Source organism: Hyla sarda, chromosome 6 (genome assembly GCF_029499605.1).
Source record: "Hyla sarda isolate aHylSar1 chromosome 6, aHylSar1.hap1, whole genome shotgun sequence".
Lineage (NCBI taxonomy): Eukaryota > Metazoa > Chordata > Amphibia > Anura > Hylidae > Hyla > Hyla sarda.
Genome location: NC_079194.1, coordinates 112,761,378 through 112,781,588, shown reverse-complemented (window position 1 = coordinate 112,781,588; position 20,211 = coordinate 112,761,378). Strand labels below are relative to the sequence as shown.

Sequence of the window (20,211 nt, the reverse complement as noted above, 5' to 3'; positions counted from 1 at the left end):
ATTTTTCCGTATATAGGGCGATATGAGGGCTCATTTTTTGCGCCGTCATCTGAACTTTTTATCAATACCAGATATGCATATATATATATATATATAAAACTTTTAGATCATTTTTTATAAAAAAAAATTTTAATACAATGTGACAAAAAAGCAGCATTTTTGGACTTTTAAAAATTGTTTACATTTACGCCGTTCACCGTACGGGATCATTAACATCATATTTTGATAGTTCGGACATTTACGCACGCGGAGATACCAAATATGTTTATTAAAAAAAATCTTTACGCTTTTTGGGGTAAAATGGGAAAAACAGACAATTTTTATTTTTATTGGGGGAAGGGATTTTTTACTTTTTATTTTACTTGTTATTTTGACATTTTAAAAAATGTTTTTTTTTTTTTGATTGCTAATACTGTTCAGTGCTATGCATAGGACATAGCTGATAATACTGATCAGTGCTATCTCCTGCTCTGGTCTGCTCGATCTCAGACCAGAGCAGGAGACGCCGGAAAACGGACGGAGGCAGGTGAGGGGACCTCCGTCCCCCATTACAGATGATCGGATCGCTGCGGGCGATCCGATCATCTATATTATTATGCGCATTGCCGCAGATGCAGTGATCTGTACAGATCACGGCATCTGAGGGGTTAATGGCGGACATCCACGCGATTGCGGATGTCGGCCATTACCGGCGGGTCCCGGGCTGCTGATAGCAGCCAGAACCTATCGTGTATGACGCAAGCACCGCGCCGATGCTCGTGGTCATACACAGGGCGTAAATGTACATCCTGGTGTGCGAAGTACCACCAAACCAGGACGTACATTTCGTCCATGGTCATTAAGGAGTTAAAGCATCACAGTAATTGGGAAAAACTTTTGAAGTGTTGTCCAGACATGTCAAAAGTTAATATGGCACCAGGTTTCAGTCCTGAGACCCCCTGTGATTGAGAGTTATAACTGTGGATGACTTATCTACTACATTAGAGTCTATGGGAAAGGTGGAGGGGTCCACATGCGCTCCAGGAGTCGTCCTCTTTACACAGCAGACATTGTGGTTAGTACTTGTTATTTAGGCAGGAAATTTGTGCAACGTTAACTTTACATGTATACTTTACTGCACTTGCACTTTTGTAATATTTGTATGAGGCAACTGGGTACACATGCCATGCCCTAACAACCTGCTTGGGTGTTGACAATGTCCACCCGAATATTCATTGTTCCTTCCCCCTGTTATCTCCTGCGTTTAATGTGGGTGGGAGAGGGTTGCTGACGATTTTATTGTCTGTATGTATTTGTTTTTCAATAAAGAATCATGTTATTTGTACTTGTTATCTGGGCAAGTTTTTGGGGTATAGCTTCTGTGGGAGAGAAGTGGGGTCTAAGTGACAGCCAGGGAGTGAGGGCATTCTACCATGCACTTCACCATTAATCACTTACCATCACATTTTTGACATATCTGGACAACATGTCGAAAGTTTTCCCAACCAACAGTGATGCTTGAAGTTTTCCCTTTAGCAGAGAAACCTGAGTAACTGGTGTTGTTCACATGAATGCTGCACAACTGCCCCCATAGGGAAAGATTGGGGATGTAGTAGTCTTGTGAGGCCTGAGCTCCATATGTTCATTAAATTGGCTTTACAAGCAAAAAGTATTAAAAGGGGTACTCCGCTGCTCAGCGTTTGGAACAAACTGTTACAAATTCTGGAACTCATTACATCATAGCCCCCCCCCCCCGCCATGAAGTCATGCCCTGCCCCCTCAATGCAAGTCCATGGGAGGGGGCGTGATGGCTGTCACGCCCCCTCCCATAGACTTGCATTGAGGGGGCGGGGTGTGACTTCATGAGGGGGCAGGGCTATGCCATCACGAGCTCCCGGCGTTGGCACCAGCGTTCGGAACAATTTGTTCCGGAAGCTGAGCAGCGGAGTACCCCTTTAAATGTAGCAGGTTTGTAACATACATGCATGTAAAGCAGAAAAAAAAAAATCTTCCCCATGCAGGCTTCTGTAGACAGATCTTACAATAGCTTCTTGTGAACACCTATGATATCTGATAATCATCCCAATACAAGATGATACATAGCTGTTCCCATCTCTTACCTTACTTCCACTTCGGGTTTGTTATGTCTTTCCACCACCTGCGATGAGAAGTTTTCCAGACACATCGCCGCCTGTAAAGTGGCGCGGACTGTGTTGAGGTACGGGCGAAGTGTGGCAGACTGAAAAAAGAATTGACAATATGGACTTTGAGTACAGTGGTTATCAAACTGACATATAGGGAAGAACTCAAATCTGTTAAATAAAAATCCTTAGAAAGAATGGGGAGACCGAATGTTCAGGTCATACAGGTTTTTGCTTGATTGTTAAAAAAAAAAAAAAAAACACGCTCCGGGGACTGATTACAAACGGGGTGCCGCGTGCAAGATCCCGGGGGTCCCCAGCGGCGGGACTTCCACGATCAGGCATCTTATCCCCTATCCTTTGTTTGGCGGTGCGGGGCATTATCGGCTTATCGGCAACGTAATTGCCGATACCGATAATATCGGCCAAACCGATGATAGGTCGATCCCTAGTAGTCACCCAGATGAGGTGATAGATAGCCTGAGATTTCTCAATATGTAGAATATTTTATAGAGGTACTCCCGTGGAAGATTTTTTTTTTTTTAAATCAACTGGTGCCAGAAAGTTAAACAGATTTGTAAATTACTTCTATTAAAAAATCTTAATCCTTACAGTACTTTTTAGGGGCTGTATACTAAAGAGAAATCCAAAAAATAAATGCATTTCCTCTGATATCATGACCACAGTGCTCTCTGCTGACCTCTGCTGTCCATTTTAGGAACTGTCTAGAGCAGCATATGTTTGCTATGGTATGTGGATTTTCTCCTGCTCTGGACAGTTCCTAAAATGGACAGCAGAGGTCAGCAGAGAGCACTGTGGTCATGATATCAGAGGAAATGCATTTATTTTTTGGATTTCTCTTTAGTATACGGCCCCTAAAAAGTACTGGAAGGATTAAGATTTTTTTTTTAAAGAAGTGATTTACAAATCTGTTTAACTTTCTGGCACCAGTTGATTTAAAAAAAAATAAAAAAAGTTTTCAATGGGAGTACCCCTTTAAGGGAGTACTGCAGAAAGAAAAATTGGTATATACTGCTAACTATATTTAGTTATGTGGCTTTTTTTGAAGATCACTTGAATAACTAAAAATTATCATTCAGACTCCTATCTACAAGTAAATGATTATGACAACAAGTTTATCGAACATATAAGAAAACAAAGTTACCTACAGTATAAAAAGTGGATTGGCAAGAGAAATGCAGCATCAATACAGAAGAAGGTGATGTACTCAAACGTGCCTTGGAGTGGCGCTATCCCGACTTCTGCCACCATCTTGTACTTTGCCAATAGTTCATTAGGTCTGTATTTTATATGGTTTACTTACATGTACTTGTCACTTTATTTATTTGGCCCCTTACTCTCACTTGAGTACATAGGGTGGATAAGTCATCCCATACCCCTTAGTGCAATAGTGTGCCGTGACACTTTATATGTACTTTTATTTATATTTATGTTTGCCGCTATAAGCTGTGACCTACCTACACATACCTCTATTTGCTAGATTGTGGGCAGGGCCGATGATATCACTGTATTGATGCTGCATTTCTCTTGCCAATCCACTTTTTATACTGTATGTAACTGTTTTTTCTTATATGTTCAATAAACCTGTTGTCATTTAGACACATTATTCAATTATAAGTGACTCTGATTGGTTGTTGTGTGTGTGTGTGTGTGTATGTGTAAATATATATATATATATATATATATATATATATATATATATATTTATTTATTAGGGATCGACCGATATCGATTTTTTAGGGCTGATACCGATAATCTGTGGACTTTCAGGCCGATAGCCAATAACTTATACCTGAATATCGGTATAAGTTATCGGCCATTTCTCCACCCCCACCCCCGAAAAAGCCGCTGCAGATCATTGATTTCGTCCTTAGTCCAACCACCGCCGCTGTCCCATTGCCTCCCCCATCCCCGGTTTTATAATTACCTGTTCCCGGGGTCTGTGCTACTTCTGGCTCCGGCGGCGTCCTGAGCTGTCACTGTGCGCACTGATGGTGATGTCGAGTTGAGGACGTCACTCGTCATTGCACAGCGTAACACAGGACACCACAGGAGCCAGAAGTAGTGCGGACCCCAGGAACAGGTCATTATAAAACCGGGGATGGGGGAGGCATTATCGGCAAGGTAATTGCCGATAACGTCCAAAATCGTGAATTTTGGCCGATAATATAGGCCAAACCGATAATCGGTCGATCTCAAACTAATGCCCATACATACAATAGGGGATACACTTGCATAACACTATAGAGTTTACATAATAATCTTCTTCCCTTGTGCGTTGTCTGTATAAGTAAAGCATTATTACTGCAGATCACTTTATGTTTGGGGGGAGGGGTGGTCTTATCTCTGCTTCTTGTTCCCCATCTCTCATGCAGAGGAAAAGAATGGAGTATTATGGGCTGTGATGGTGGAGTATTGTGTTATCAAGCACACGTGTCCGTACACACCCTGCTGGCTATCTAGCAAGTCAATACATCCATTACCTTTTGTTAGATCTAGGAGGTAGAATCACAGCAAGTTAATCATTATCCGCTCACTTCCACTGACATTCAACCTACTGCTTCTTAGTGTTGTATATTTTTGGTAGGTCATAGAGACATATCAAAAGTTTTTATAGGTCTTCGTCTGAGGACTAGACCCCCGACTGATCACAAGAAGCGTGGGCTTAGCGCATCCTCTCCCGACTCTGTGAGACCTGGACAGACTTACAATTTACGTCTATGGAATCGTCACAGACACAAAGCGGAAAGAGAAGCGATCAGACTAGGACCAATTAAAAAAAAACAAAAAAAAAACTTTGAACTAGAAGTTTCTTTTCTGTCTTATTAATGGACAGAACAAAAATATTAATTATAAATAAATAAAAAATTTTAAGGGGAAGCACTCTATTAAAATCATTTTAGAGAAAGTTCTAGTAAGAATATTTTTAGATCCTCTAAAACAAGAGGAAGTAAGTAGATGAAGTTACAGTGATTCCATTCGTCACAAACTTCTCGGCTCGGCAGTTGATGTCTTTAGCCTGGATAAATTAGTTCAGCTTTCAGGTGCTCGGGTGGGCTGGAGACTCTTTCCTAGGACTGTATCCACCTTTTCCAGCCTGCCGGAGCACCTGAAAGCTGAACTAGTTTATGCAGGAAAAGTCATCAACTGCCGAGCCGAGAAGTTCGTGACGAATCGAATCACTGTAACTTCGCTCATCTCTAGAAGGGAGTCTGGGATTTTTTCGCTGGCCATCAACATGGAATATATTTCCTCAACAACAGATAAATAATATGCTTTAAAATTATATTCTTGCAGTTGTTCGTGGAGATATCAGCTGGTCTCCAGGGTTTTAGTAGGTGGATCTGTGGTGATCAGCTGATTGTTAGGAGCATTCCTGAGAAGGAGTCATCCAGCAGACATCCCTTTAAGGCATGGTTTCCCAACCGGGGTTGCAAAACTACAACTCCCAACATGCTCGGACAGCCGTTGGCTGTCCGAGCATGTTGGGAGTTTTAGTTTTGCAACAGCTGGAGCCACCCTGGTTGGGAAACACTGCTTTTGGGTACGTTCACGCGTACGCAGATTTGATGCGCAGGATTTGAATGTAAACTAAATGACTGATCACAGCTTCTAATCTGCAGTTACAAATCCTGCACAGGATCCTGTATGTGTGAACCTACCTTAAGGGTCTATTCACACGTACAGTATTCTGTGCAGATTTGATGCGCAGGATTTTCTGCTGCAGATTTCAATGTAAACTCAATGACTGAACACGGCTTGAAATCCTGCATCAAATCTGCGCAGGATCCTGTACGTGTGAATAGACCCTTAAAGGGGTATTCCAGGCAAAAACTTTTTTTTTATATATATCAACTGGCTCCGGAAAGTTAAACAGATTTGTAAATTACTTCTATCAAAAAATCTTAATCCTTCCAATAGTTATTAGCTTCTGAAGTTGAGTTGCTGTTTTCTGTCTAACTGCTCTCTGATGACTCACGTCCCGGAGCTGTCCAGCTCCTATGGGGATATTCTCCCATCATGCACAGCTCCCGGGATGTGACATCATCATTGAGCAGTTAGACAGAAAACTTCAGAAGCTAATAACTATTGGAAGGATTAAGATTTTTTTAATAGAAGTAAATTTACAAATCTGTTTAACTTTCCGGAGCCAGTTGATATATATAAAAAGAGTTTTGCCTGGAATACCCCTTTAAGGAGCATGGATGACAAAAACCTTCAGAGATGTCCTAACATAGTGATCCACTGAACGCAGTCTTCAGCTGGACCTCAGAGCGGAGAGCTACTTTTTTTTTTTTACCACCAATGACTTTGAAAGCCAGTTACTCTGTCGGTCACTTATCTGATGAACGTGGATGTTCTCACTATGCAAACCTAAACTTTAGGGTAGTGACCTTTGACCTCTGGCTCTCCAACTGTTGCAAAACTACAATTCCCAGCAAGTCCTAAAAACGCTGACTGGAGACTAAAGATCTATTTAAAGGAGATCTCCAGTCAGGAAAAACTTATCCCCTATCCTAAGCATAGGGGATAAGTTTCAGTTCGTGCGGAGTCCGACCACTGGGACCTCCCCGTAATTTCCCGTACGGGGCCCAGCAGCCCGCAGGAAGGGAGCATTTCATCCCCGCATGACGCAGCGATGGACACGCCCCCTCCGTATCCCCTGCAGCCCCATAAAGGAGAGGGGATAAGTTATATACCACTACAGTTTTCCTTTAAGATTCTGGCTCTGCCATAGCGATGTATTGAGGGGGGGTGTCGGCCGCCGCTAGGTGCCATGGTCAACACACGTTCTCTGTCCAGCGAGCCGGGTGCCTGTACAGGAGATTGTGGGGGGCCCCAGCGCTTGGTCCCCCTGCGATCTGAAACTTATCCCCTATCCCTAGGATAGGGGATAAGTTTTTCAGGACTGGACTACTCTGGTGGAAAACATTTTTTTTTTTAAATCAACTGATGCCTGAAAGTTAAAACAGATTTGTAAATTACTTGTATTAAAAAATCTTAATCTTTCCAGTTATTTTTGGGTCTGTATACTACAGAGGAAATGGTTTTCTTTTTGGAAAACAGAGCTCTCTGCTGACATGACCACAGTGCTCTCTGCTGTCATCACAAGCACAGAGCTCTCTGCTGACATCTCTGTCCAGAGTAGGAAAAAATCCCCATAGCAAACATATGCTGCTCTGGACAGTTCCTAAAATGGCCAGAGATGTCAGCAGAAAGCACTGTGGTCATGATGTAAGCAGAGAGCTCTGTGTTCCAAAAAGAAAACCATTTCCTCTGTAGTATACAGACCCAAAAAATTACTGGAAAGATTAAGATTTTTTTAATAGAAGTAATTTACAAATCTGTTTAACTTTCTGGCAACAGTTGATAAAAAAAAAAAAAGTTTTCCACGGGAGTACCCCTTTAAGAGTAAACCAGGAGACAGGATAAAAGCTGATCTGCGGTCCTCAGGACAACCAATCTGATGCCTAACCATCAGATGATAAAGCATAACAGCATTATAGGGGTACATTCACACATTATGGACCTACCAAAGGCAAATCAGCCACAAAGCAAATTCAAGACTGAACACTGCTGGGAGATTTCTGCTGTGGATGTGTGAAAAATTCCCCACAGATCTACATATGGTAGAGGCCTATTGTGTCTGTGCAGATTGGAATGTAGGATAAAAAATAAAAAAAACGTTAGCGTATGTATAAGCAAACTGTTTTTGCGCAGAATCTGTGACAAAAGACAAGTCAAATCAGTGTGATCAGTACCGGCGCCCCACTGACGTATGATTCAGCGCCTGTTTTCCGGAGCCTTCACACTCCTCAATCGGATGCATCCTGGGCCGCAGAAGCCATTCATTGGATCGATCATGCAGCCCTTCCAGCGGAAAACATTTTTTTTTTCTTTTTAATCCACTGGTGCCAGAAAGTTAAACAGGAGTACCCCTTTAATTTCATAATTTGAGTGAAGAAAAACTCTGTACAGTGCTGTGGAATATGTTGCTGCTATTTAAAAAAATGATCTTGTTACTATTGGCTGATAAGTATTTTAATGCATGTACAAGCATTTTGTAGTCTGCTGTTCACTAGCCCATTTACATGCCAAGTGGCCCCAAAGGGAAAGTGACACTAAACCCAATACATGGGGTTATAGTGTGAGTGAATCGGATTACAATGAGGTATCACTTGCCTAGATCTGCGGTCCAGTTCTGGAGATACAGGGAGTATTAGCCAACATTACTAATCTGGAAATGGCCAGTTTTGCGGAACACAACACAACCAGCGTCTCTGCCACCATCCCCTCTGCTCCCATATACCCGCCTACCTCGTGCCTACATGGGCAAAGGTGGTGTCATGGCTATTCATGAGGTAAGTGGGCATATTGGTGCAGATGGGATAGCGGCAGGGATGCTGGATATGCAGGGTCCCACCTCCATTGCACAAAACCGGTTACTTCCAGTTTAGCAATGCCGAGTAATATACCCTCTGGACTGCGTATACGGGTACTTCATTGAAATCTGGATCACCCGCACTTGAACCCGGTGTATTGGATTTACTGCGGATAAACCGGCTGCCGGTTTTTCTTTTAGGCTTTGTTCACATTTTTCTGAAAAATTCTACTGGGAAATTCCGTTACAGCAGAGTCCCATTGTTTAACGGAATTCTGCTGCACGGTGCACTTCCGCCGCAGAAATTAAAATTCCAACCTCCACAGAAAGAACTGACATATTCCTTTCTGTGGAATCTACATTACCGCCTATGGAGACGGCGCATTTCCTAGAGGTCCATGTTCTTCTAGCTCCCACTGTCTGCTGAAAGTCTTCCTGGGGATAGTCCCTAAAATAATCTGCTGATGTCATGCGAGATACAGTAGGGATCATGGGGGCTGAGGACCCTTGTAGGAGATTCCATTAGAAAACACTACAGTCAATATTAGCATTAATTCGGGGGGGAAAGGGCGATAGAGAAGAATAGATTGCATTAAACCCCAGTAGCAAACAAAAAAAAGGGAAAAATCCTTGATATAAAAATGCACCTTTCCTGCAAAACAAAGCCTCGCGCTCCTGCCGAGCCTCAGCACTAATGTGACCGCACTGTTCTATTTCTGGAGCGTGAGTATACGAGCTGGAATGGAAACGGTTTTTTCTTCTTTCATTTGAATCCCATGTGTTACCTAATGGGAAAAAGATGCCTAAAAGGAGATCTCAGTAAACCCCCTACACATCAGCCTGGCCGACCGGTACCGGGTATGATTCCAGCTCTATAACCTGTGACATCTACTGAATAGACCCCCAATCTACAGAAATGAGGGGCTATCAGAGATAGAACATTGCTGAGTGTTTGTGATGGATCATGTGATCTGTTATAAAGGAAAGATATGCATATGGGGGGAATTTATCATTGCCAATGTAAGGCCAGTTGCAAAACTACAACTACCAGCATGCCCGGACAGCCAACGGCTGTCCGGGCACGCTGGTAGTTGTAGTTTTGCAACAGCTGGAGCCACCCGTCTTGGAAAAAGTAGTAGCTTTGCAACAGCTGGAGCCACCCGTCTTGGAAAAAGTTGTAGTTTTGCAACAGCTGGAGCCACCCGTCTTGGAAAAAGTTGTAGTTTTGCAACAGCTGGAGCCACCCGTCTTGGAAAAAGTTGTAGTTTTGCAACAGCTGGAGCCACCCGTCTTGGAAAAAGTTGTAGTTTTGCAACAGCTGGAGCCACCCGTCTTGGAAAAAGTAGTAGCTTTGCAACAGCTGGAGCCACCCGTCTTGGAAAAAGTTGTAGTTTTGCAACAGCTGGAGCCACCCGTCTTGGTCTAATTGAACGATTTTTGGTACACATTTCCTGAAATTTCACCATTTTCTACGGTTTTCCCCTTTGCAATTTTTCTACACACACCAAAAAGCTAAGTCATGTCCGGGCTGGTGTATATTTGCGAAAAGATTTGCAGATAATAAGCCAACTAAAATTGACTTTAATAGAGCACTTTTTCCAAAAGAACGCTCTGCAATAGTCAGTATGTGTATATATATATATATATATATATATATATATATATATATATATATTTTTTTTTTTTTTTATTTTTTTTTTTTGCGCAATAAGCCACATTGTAAAACGTTACAAATTTGCGCGCAACAAACAAATGTGTGTTTACACGGTGCACTATTTTTTATTTATTTCTAATTGAGCGACATGGGAGACCACCAAAAAATGATGGGGCACAGTTAAAGGGATTATCCAGGAAAAAACATATATATATATATATATATCTCTCAACTGGCTCCAGAGAGTTAAACAGATTTGTAAATTACTTCTATTAAAAAATCTTAATCTTTTCAGTACTTATGAGCTGCTGAAGTTGAGTTCTTCTTTTCTGTCTAAGTGCTCTCTGATGACACCTGTCTCAGGAACTGTCCAGTGTAGAAGCAAATCCCCATAGCAAACCTCTTCTACTCTGTGCAGTTCCCGAGACAAGCAGAGATGTCAGCAGAGAGCACTGTTACCAGACAGAAAACAACAACTCAACTTCCGCAGCTGATAATTATTGGAAGGATTAAGATTTTTTAATAGAAGTCATTTACAAATCTGTTTAACTTTCTGGAGCCAGTTGATATATAAAAAATTTTTTTTTCCTGGAATACCCCTTTAAGGGCAGCAAAAACATACAGGGGGAGATTTATCAAAACTTGTCCAGAGGTAAAAGTTGCCCAGTTGCCCATAGCAACCAATCAGATCGCTTCTTTCATTTTTCAGAGGCCTTGTTAATCATGAAAGAGGAAATTTTTTGATTGGTTGCTATGGGCAATCAGCAACTTTTCCTTTGGACAGGTTTTGATAAATCTCCCCCCATAGTGTGCACCCAGCCTTTCAGAGGATTCATTGGCACCTTCTAGCTTAAAGGGGTTATCCACCATAAGGTGATTTTAGTACGTACCTGGCAGACAGTAATGGACATGCTTAGGAAGGATCTGCACTTGTCTTGGGGCTAAATGGCTATGTCATGAGATTACCATAACACTGTGGCTAGCTTTTTGTGAACTGTTATTCCCTGTTTTTCAGTTTTCTTCTTTTGACTACAAATCCCATAATTCCATTTTCCTCCCTCCCACACATCAGACACCCCACCCATTAAAACATAAATGAGCTGCATCCATTCAAAAGACCTGTGGTTTTCAATCAGGGTGCCTACAGGTCTCGGCCGCATTGCAAGCTGGGAAAAATCTGAGACAACAGTCATTTTGTATGCTGTTAAAAATAAATATTGGAGTGAAAATCACAGAATTGTGAGAAAACCATCACACACAGGTACAGACACTATATTATGAACAACACTAACTTTACAGCCCCTGTAGCATAGTCAAATAAAAAAAATTCCTGGAAGACCCCTTTAAGCTGGGCATACATTTCAGACAGCTTTCGACCAAGAGCTCTCTCTCCTGATCCCCTACGTACACACACTGCTGGGCAAAGTTAGTATTCTAACTGGTGAAAGCCGCTGCCAGACACATCTGGCGCTGCTTAGCTCCCTGAGTCAAAAGGTGAAGCCCAACATACTCAATAATCCTCTTCTTTTTAGAGAATTATGGCCATGAGGATAAATTTAACCTTTAGTCCCTATTGAGGTGCAGTGCGCATAAAGGGAGCGTTTTGTCCCCGCATGACGCAGTGACGGACACGCCCCCTCCATGTATATGGGATATATGGGGGAGAGTGTGTCGGCCACTGCGTCATGCTGGGGACAGAAACACCCCCTTCCTGCACACTGCAGTAGCCCCATAAAGGAGAGGGGACAAGTTATATACCACTACAGTTTTCCTTTCCATTTTTTCTGTTTTTACTGCATTTGGCTGTGATTTTCCCAATTCACAGAAAATATCAAGCCTTTTACAGCAATTTGAATGAATAAGCCAAAACAGCACCATTTCGCAGCAATTTTGGGAAAATCGCACCAAAAACTACTAAAAAAAGCTGAATACTAAAAAAAGCTGAATACCGGGAGACAAATGACTGCAGATCCCATAGAGATAGAATACCGGGAGACGAATGACTCCTGATCCCATAGAGATAGCTGCTGCAGCAGTATACAGATATACCTGGGAAGGGAGGGGGTGTGTAAGCTGCTAGAAGAGATCTGATAATGATGTCATACTGTAGTTCACAGGAAGTCAGCTGAGCAAGGACTGACCACTTCCTCTTACACATTAAACATTGTGATTTACTGGGGGTCAGGCTTGTGATCATGTGACCCAGTTACAGTAACGACCCGCATGGAAGTGACTCTGTAGAACTAGTGAAGGAAAGTATGCATGATATGGGCAAACCCCCAAAAAATGAGGTGCATCAAAAAGGGTTTATTTACATACTCATACTGTATGTGTGAATGCACTCAAGTATAAAAGTATTGGGCGCTGATTTGGACGTGACTGGAGTATAAGGCATTAAAGGGGTACTCCACTGGAAAACTTTTTTTTTTTAGTCAACTGGTGCCAGAAAGTTAAACAGATTTGTAAATTACTTCTATTTTAAAATCCTAATCCTTCCAGTACTTATCAGCTGCTGTATGCTCCGCAGGAAGTTCCTTTCTTTTCTGTCTGACCACAGGAGCAAATCCCCATAGCAAACCTCTCCTGCTCTGGACAGTCCCTGACATGGACAGAGGTGTCAGCACTGAGCACTGTGGTCAGACTGAAAGGAAACTCAAAAAGAAAAGAACTTCCTCTGTAGTATCAGCTGCTGTATAAGTATTGGAAGGATTAAGATTTTTAAATAGAAGTAATTTACAAATCTGTTTAACTTTCTGACACCAGTTGATTTAAAAATCCAGGGGAGTTACCCTTTAAGTAACTTTAAGTCCCCTACACCAAATTATAAAGTATTTAAGCTTAAATACAAACTGTACTGCGTGAAAATAAACTACCGTATATACTCGAGTATAAGCCGAGTTTTTCAGCATGATTTTTCGTGCTGAAAACGCCCCCTTGGCGAGTGAACTCTCCGCCTGTCAATCCCTTCTCAGTGGTCTTCAACCTGCGGACCTCCAGATGTTGCAAAAACTACAACTCCCAGCATGCCCGGACAGAGGGAGTTGTAGTTTTGAAACATCTGAACGTCCACAGGTTGAAGACCACTGCAGCCTTTGTCATCATCCAGACCCCCCCCCCCCCCTTTAGTTTTCTACTCACCTCCCCTCGGTGGGAAGGAAGGGTGAGCCAGTCCGGGCCATCTATGCTGCAGGGACCGTCCGGTGGGGAGGGTTAGTCGTTCCAGGCTGTCCATTTTCACCGGGAGGCCCTCTTCTCCATTCCGGGCCGGCCCCGGCCTAGTGGCGTTGCCTTGACGACAACGCACAGGGGCGTCCGTGCGCAGCAGACGTCCCTGTGCGTCATCGTCAAGGCAATGTCCCTAGTCTGGTGCCGACCCGGGCATGCTGGGAGTTGTAGTTTTGCAAAATCTGGAGGTCCGCAGGTTGAAGACCACTGAAAGGGATTGACAGGCAGTGATGATGAAGGGGGGGGGGGGGGGGGCGAAAATGACAGGGGTGAAAATGACAGGGGTCTGGATGATGACATGGGGGGGGGGGGGGGATGATGTATTTCCCACCCTAGGCTTATAGTCAAGTCAATAACTTTTCCTGGGTTGTTGGGGTGAAATTAGGGGCCTCAGCTTAAACTTGAGTATATACTGAAAACCACAGCTCTGCTCCACACCAGGAAACATGAGCAGCACAGTGTGAACACAGCTTTACAAATCCCTCCAGAAATGACCAAAAAACAACAGAGCGCTTCTGTGTGCGATCTTCCAGACAAATGGGATAATGTGGGTGAGTGAGGAACGCACTCACCTGGTCAGGTTGTGCATATTCCAGGCACAACGCTGATGTGGGCTTAATGTGACAACTGCTGCGGCTTCCCACGCTGGATCCACCGGCGTGTAAGAGACAGTGAAGGAGGAGGAAATCGGAAGCTGAGATCGCGCTGTTGCAGAGAAGGTTCAAGGATACTGGTAGAAGTCCAAATTTCTTTTATTCTATTCACACAATGCGTTTCTGGATATTAATAATCCTTTCTAGAGCTGCTGCGACCCTCGGGGTCAAGACCCTGAAATGTAGACGTCGTTGTCATCTTGTGTATCAAACAGCTACTCCATAAAGTAATTACTTTCCCTTTAAATCCTTATTAAAATGTCTCTTCTGAACAGTGAGAAAAAGATAGGCGAGGGTCCCACAGGGGGGCATTTTGAGAACTAGGGTCACCTAACTGAGCAGGGATCCGAAGTGTGGCCTTATTCCATTATCTACCAGTATCCTTGAACCTTCTCTGCAACAGCGCGATCTCAGCTTCCGATTTCCTCCTCCTTCACTGTCCAGAAATGACCGGGGGTTTTCAGCCAGCAAGGTGGAGGTGACGTGCTATGGAATTTACCAATCCATATGCAATGACTATGATAAGATTCCTGAGTTTTGCTCCTGGGCATGTGACAAGCCTGGACACGGCATGGAATACCATCTGAACACCTCCCAAGTCCCCCACCCAGAGCAACAAGGAATTGGAGAAGATTCTCTATTCAAGCATCAGGACTCCATAGATTTGAATTGACCTATTAGTTACCCCCCCAATACCAGACAGAGGGGTCCAAGTCCCCTTCCCCATATATGTTGGATACAGAGAAAAACAGTAAAGAGGGTGCAACATCATTGCCGCAGCCTACTCCAGTGTTTCCTAACCAGGGTGCCTTCAGCTGTTACAAAACTACAACTCCCAGCATGCCCGGACAGCCGAAGGCTGTCCGGGCATACTGGGAGTTGCAGTTTTGCAACAGCTGAAGGCACCCTTCTTGGGAAGCACTGGCCTATTTATTATCAGGACTGTGAGGTCTCCATCTGACCATAAAGTAATTACTTTCCCTTTAAATCCTTATTAAAATGTCTCTTCTGAACAGTGAGAAAAAGGGTCTCCCGAAACACGTCGTCTTTGTTGCACTTTCTTCTTTTTGTATGGAATTTTTTTTTTTACTAAGGATTAAATTAAGCTTGATGTTTTTATACTATCCACCAAGCATGGACTGGAATGCTGATCCAAGATAGGAATGAGAAAGCTGCAGCATCAATAATAAATGTGATAAAAGCTTAATAGATTCAGGTCTAGGGCTCCATGGCAGAAGGTGGTGATCCAGTAGGTGTGGTGACATTAAAGATTAGCGCCACTCCAATGCTACCATACTGAGCAAAAACATTAAAGGGGTACTCCGGTGGAAAACTTTTTTTTTTTAAATCAACAGATTTGTAAATTACTTCTGTTAAAAAATCTTTACCCTTCCAGTACTTTTTAGCAGCTGTATGCTACAGAGGAAATTGTTGTTGTTTTGAATTTCTTTGTTGTCTTGTCCACAGTGCTCTCTGCTGACACCTGATCAGGAACTGTCCAGAGCAGGAGAAATTCCCCCAAAGCAAACCTATGCTGCTCTGGACAGTTCCTGAGGTGTCAGCAGGGAGCACTGTGGACAAGACAAAAAAAACAAATTCAAAAAGAAAAGAATTTCCTGTGTAGCATACAGCTGCTAAAAAGTACTGGAAGAGTAAAGATTTTTTTAATAGAAGTAATTTACAAATCTGTTTAACTTTCTGGCAACAGTTGATTTAAAAAATAAATAAAAAATAAAATATTCCACCGGAGTACCCCTTGAACGCAAAAATCCGAAGGATTCTAACACGCACATCTCCTCCTCATAGTGAAGAGCTTTAATAAATGCCACAGAGGAGTGTCCCCTGACCCATGGCTCTCCATTTGTTGCAGAACTACGACTCCCAGCATGCCCTGACACAGCGGTTGAGCTGGTACAATCATATACTGTATGGCTGCAGGTAATACTACATTTAAAGCGTAACTGTAATAATATTGTGCAGCACTATGCATAACACTTATTTCTAATCTTCATTTTTGAGTTTGGAGCTTTTTAACCCCTCCCCCCCCACACTCATAGCGAAATCTAGCGTAATGTGATTCTATGGCAGTGGCTCTGGCCCTGGAGATGGATTTCGCACAGCTATGAGTGGCAGAGAGCTGCAGGAGGAAAGGCGCCATTATAACTAAAGATCATTTATAAAAAACAATTGTCGTGCACAGTGCTGCAGTCATTTCACCACTGGAGTTACACTTTAAAGGGTCACCCCCACCTTTGTGCCATATCCACATAATATGCCATAAAAGCTTTAAGATATGAGTAGCCCCTCTGGGACCCTCACCCATCTCCAATGTTACATACAGCGGTGGTCTGCATGTTTTCAGCTCTTCATCTACTTCTATAAGAGTCTACACAGCCTGTGGATAGGCCATAAATGTCAACGTCATTCCGTAAAGGTTGGAATACCACATGACTATTCACATTTGGAGTTAGTGCTTCTTTATAGACCTCTTTAGGAGACAATGGTGTCTGTTGGACTATGGTGATAGATGTGGTTCTGTGCCGGATTGGGGTTATATACTAAAGCCGCAAAACCAATAGAGTCCTAGACTATTTGTGTTAGGAAAAGATAAATGACTGTCATATTAAAGGGGTATTCCCAACATTTTAACCTGCCACACATGCGAGATAGGCGAGGGTCCCACAGGGGGGCATTTTGAGAACTAGGGTCACCTAACTGAGCAGGGATCAGCAGTGTGGCCTTATTCCATTGTTTCCAAAGAAGGGTGCCTCCAGCTGTTGCAAAACTACAACTCCCAGCTTCAGCTGTCCGGACATGCTGGGAGTTGTAGTTTTGCAACTGTTAAAGGCGCACTGGTTGGGAAACATTCCCCTTTTCACTTGGGGCCACTAAGCAGAAGTATACCTAGAAGGGGACAGAACGTTGAAACTTTCTAATACAACCTAATGATAACATCTCTGCTTCTGGTCAGTAAATGGAAACAATCTGTATTGACTGAACACTCTGCGGAGTCCAGACTGTGCCAATAAGTGTATCCAGCCACATATGTTCTGATGGTTTGCTACAATGTTACAGCCTGAAGTATACACCAAAAAAAAAAAAAAAAAAAAAAAAAAGAGTTCAGATTAGGGATCAACCGATAAAGGTTTTTTAGGGCAGATAACGATAATCTGTGGCCTTTCAGGCCGATAACTTATACTGATATTCCAGTATAAGTTATCGGCTATTTCTCCACCCCCCAAGAAGCCGCTGCAGATCATTGATTTAAAGTGGGCGCTTTAAATTAATTAACTGCAGCAGCTTTGGCTGAATCAGAGACCACCACCGCCACCCGCTTCTCTCCCCCTGCCTGTCCAGGGGTCCTCCCAACCACCGCCGCTGCCCCCCAGCCATCCCCCCCACCCCGGCATCGCACCGCACACCGCCGCTAACCCCCCCCTACCCCCGCTGCCCCATTGCCTCCCCAATCCCCGGTTTTATAATTACCTGTTCCCGGAGTCCGAGGTCTCCGTTACTTCTGGCTCCCGTCCTGCGCACTAAGGTTGACGTCACGTTGAGGACGTCACTGCGCTGAGCAGCGCACAGCGTAACGCAGGACGCAGCAGGAGCCAGAAGTAGCATGGGACCCGGGAACAGGTAATTATAAAACCGGGGATAGGGGAGACAATGGGGGCGGCGTGCGGTGCTGGGGGCAGCGGTTCAGTGGGGGCAGGACATTATCGGATTATCGGCAAGGTAATTGCCGATACCGTCAAAAATTGTGAATATCGGCCAAACTGATAATCGGTCGATCCCTAGTTCAGATAACACCTAATATCATAAAACATAAAATGTTACAGCCTGGAGTGAACTATTGCACGATTACTGTCTAGGCTGGACAGAGCTCTCAGCTACGAGAAGCATTGGCTTCTGTACATGCTTGGAAGATCTGGAAATAGACAAGAATGTTTCTATTCACTGATAGCAATCAGAGCCTTTGGATATGGTGATAGACTGACCCAAGGGCATTCAGGGAGAACCTTTGATGAGAAAGGAGTCATCTCAACAAATGGACGCTGTCCTAGTAAAGCACTATAATGGCCATTGGCAGGGGAAAATAGTATTGGACTGGGTTCACACTGCGCTTTTGTTTCACCATTTTCATTACAAAAACAGTCAACTAATGTATTGTGTACACAAAAAAAAGTATATGTATATTAATACACACACACTAATATATAACATTTATAAAGTCAGTCAATAGAAAACAGATTTTGCTATATGGCATACTGAAGCACTAGGTTTAGGTTATTTCCTATAAAATGTTTAGGTTATTTCCTATAAAAGGTATAAGTTAAATGGACAGCAATAATGTAGTGTGAACGGACCCTTACATGTCTCTAAAATGTTGAAGTGAACGACTGAGCATATAAAACAGTGATCCCCAATCAGTGGTTCTTAAGCTGTTACAAAACTACAACTCCCATCATGCCTGGTGTAATACATGTCCATGCATCCTCCGCCATTTCTTTTCAGCCTGACCCCAGTGCTCTCTGCTGACACCTCTGTCCGTGTCAGGAACTGCCCAGAGCAGGAACAAATCCCCATAGCAAACCTCTGCTGCTCTGGACAGTTCCTGACATGGACAGAGGTGTCAGCAAAGAGCACTGTGGTCAGACTGGAAAGAACAACTCAACTTCCTCTGTAGTATACAGCAGCTGATGAGTACTTTTTTTTTTTAAATAGAAGTAATGCACATATCTGTATAACTTTCTGGCATCAGTTTTTAGAAAAAAAAATTTCAACCGGAGTACCCCTTTAAAGCTAGTAAACCCCCTGTAATCTATAATATCTATAATCCCACATACACCAAGCGAGGCTCAATAAGGCCCACGACATCCAGAATGACAGCTCCCAGAATACGTGCACCACACATTCACACACAGCTTCCTAGAACAAACATTTCAGGTATACGCAAAAACTTTATTCGTCTCCGACTACCTGACAACTTGTCTTCAGACCAATAACTTTAAAGTGCACGGCGTGATATATCATTCTCCACCCACTAGTAATACTAGTAATCACCAGGAGAAGGCGCCGGTGAGCTCCATCTCCCCAATTCTGGATCCTACTGGATCAGTGTTTCCCAAACAATGTGCCTACAGCTGTTGCAAAAGCTGGAGGCACATGGGTGTGGAGACACCATGTTGGATCCACCAGTTTATGGCAGGACCTGCATCAGACATCCTTTTGGGGGCAATAGAGAACATATAGTAAAAGAACATCCACTCTTTTCTATTGGGGTGACATTGCTGCATTTAGGATAGGACGAAGGAAAACTACAACTCCCAACATGCCCGGACATCCGAAAAGGCACCTTGGTTGGGAAACACTGGGGTAGGGTCACACGTGCCATATTTTGCTAACCACTGACTTCAAAGGGTAGGAAAATAGGCAGCAAAATACAGAATTTGCGACCCTATCACTTGAGCAGAACAGTAAAATACAGAGATCTCTGACTATTGCAAAACTACAACTCCCAACATCCCCACACAGCCATGCTGGAAGTTGTAGTTGTGCAATGGACATAGATGTGTGATTTATAAAACAGGAGTAAATGTAAATGTTTTCTGGCAATGAGTCCAGACGCGGCCCCCGGATCACAGATGAGGAGCACAATGACTTCCTGGCTGCACTCAGCACCTCTAGTATTGTGCAATGCTGGGTGAGCCCTGCAGAGGACGCTGTATGACCACCACCCACACAATGAAGCCTCCATACACACACGTCTACGGCTGGACAGCACATCACAGGAGCCCCGGCATCCCTCCCGTGCACATTCCCCGGACGGCCTCCGCCCTCCACCGGTTGATTCACCCACTCCAGGGCCGCTCCCACTCCCTGACAGCGGCCTCGTCGTGACAGCTCCCGTCTACACCTCCCCCGACTTCCCGCCGAGTAAACAAAGTCATAGCCGCCCGCCTAGCCCGTCCGGTGACACACCGGGGAACCTCCCGTACTAACTCACCATCGCTCCGGTATCTCCCGATAGCGGAAGTGACAGCTCTGCACCTGCGCAGTCGATCGCTTCCCCCTCACAGAGAGACAGTCAGCCATCGGACCAAACCATTCCCAAACTAGGGGAGTACAATGCGCCGAGTTTCTTTTACGTTAAAC

The 20,211-nt window shown here is 43.7% G+C and overlaps 1 protein-coding gene across 2 annotated transcripts in view; it reads right to left on the bottom strand.

Moving 5' to 3' along the window:
* Window positions 1-20,211, bottom strand: part of ARPC4 (actin related protein 2/3 complex subunit 4) — a 32,085-nt gene that overhangs the window by 11,159 nt on the left and 715 nt on the right. The window contains exons 1-2 of one of the 2 annotated variants that reach the window (XM_056524714.1): window positions 20,063-20,201; window positions 2,100-2,218 (exon numbers count right to left, since the gene is read on the bottom strand). In XM_056524714.1, the coding sequence (XP_056380689.1) occupies window positions 2,100-2,218; window positions 20,063-20,065 (122 nt within the window). In that variant the 5' untranslated portion in view covers window positions 20,066-20,201. Of the gene's footprint in view, window positions 1-2,099; window positions 2,219-20,062; window positions 20,202-20,211 lie in introns of those variants that run through there. The other variant, XM_056524713.1, reaches the window with a different exon arrangement.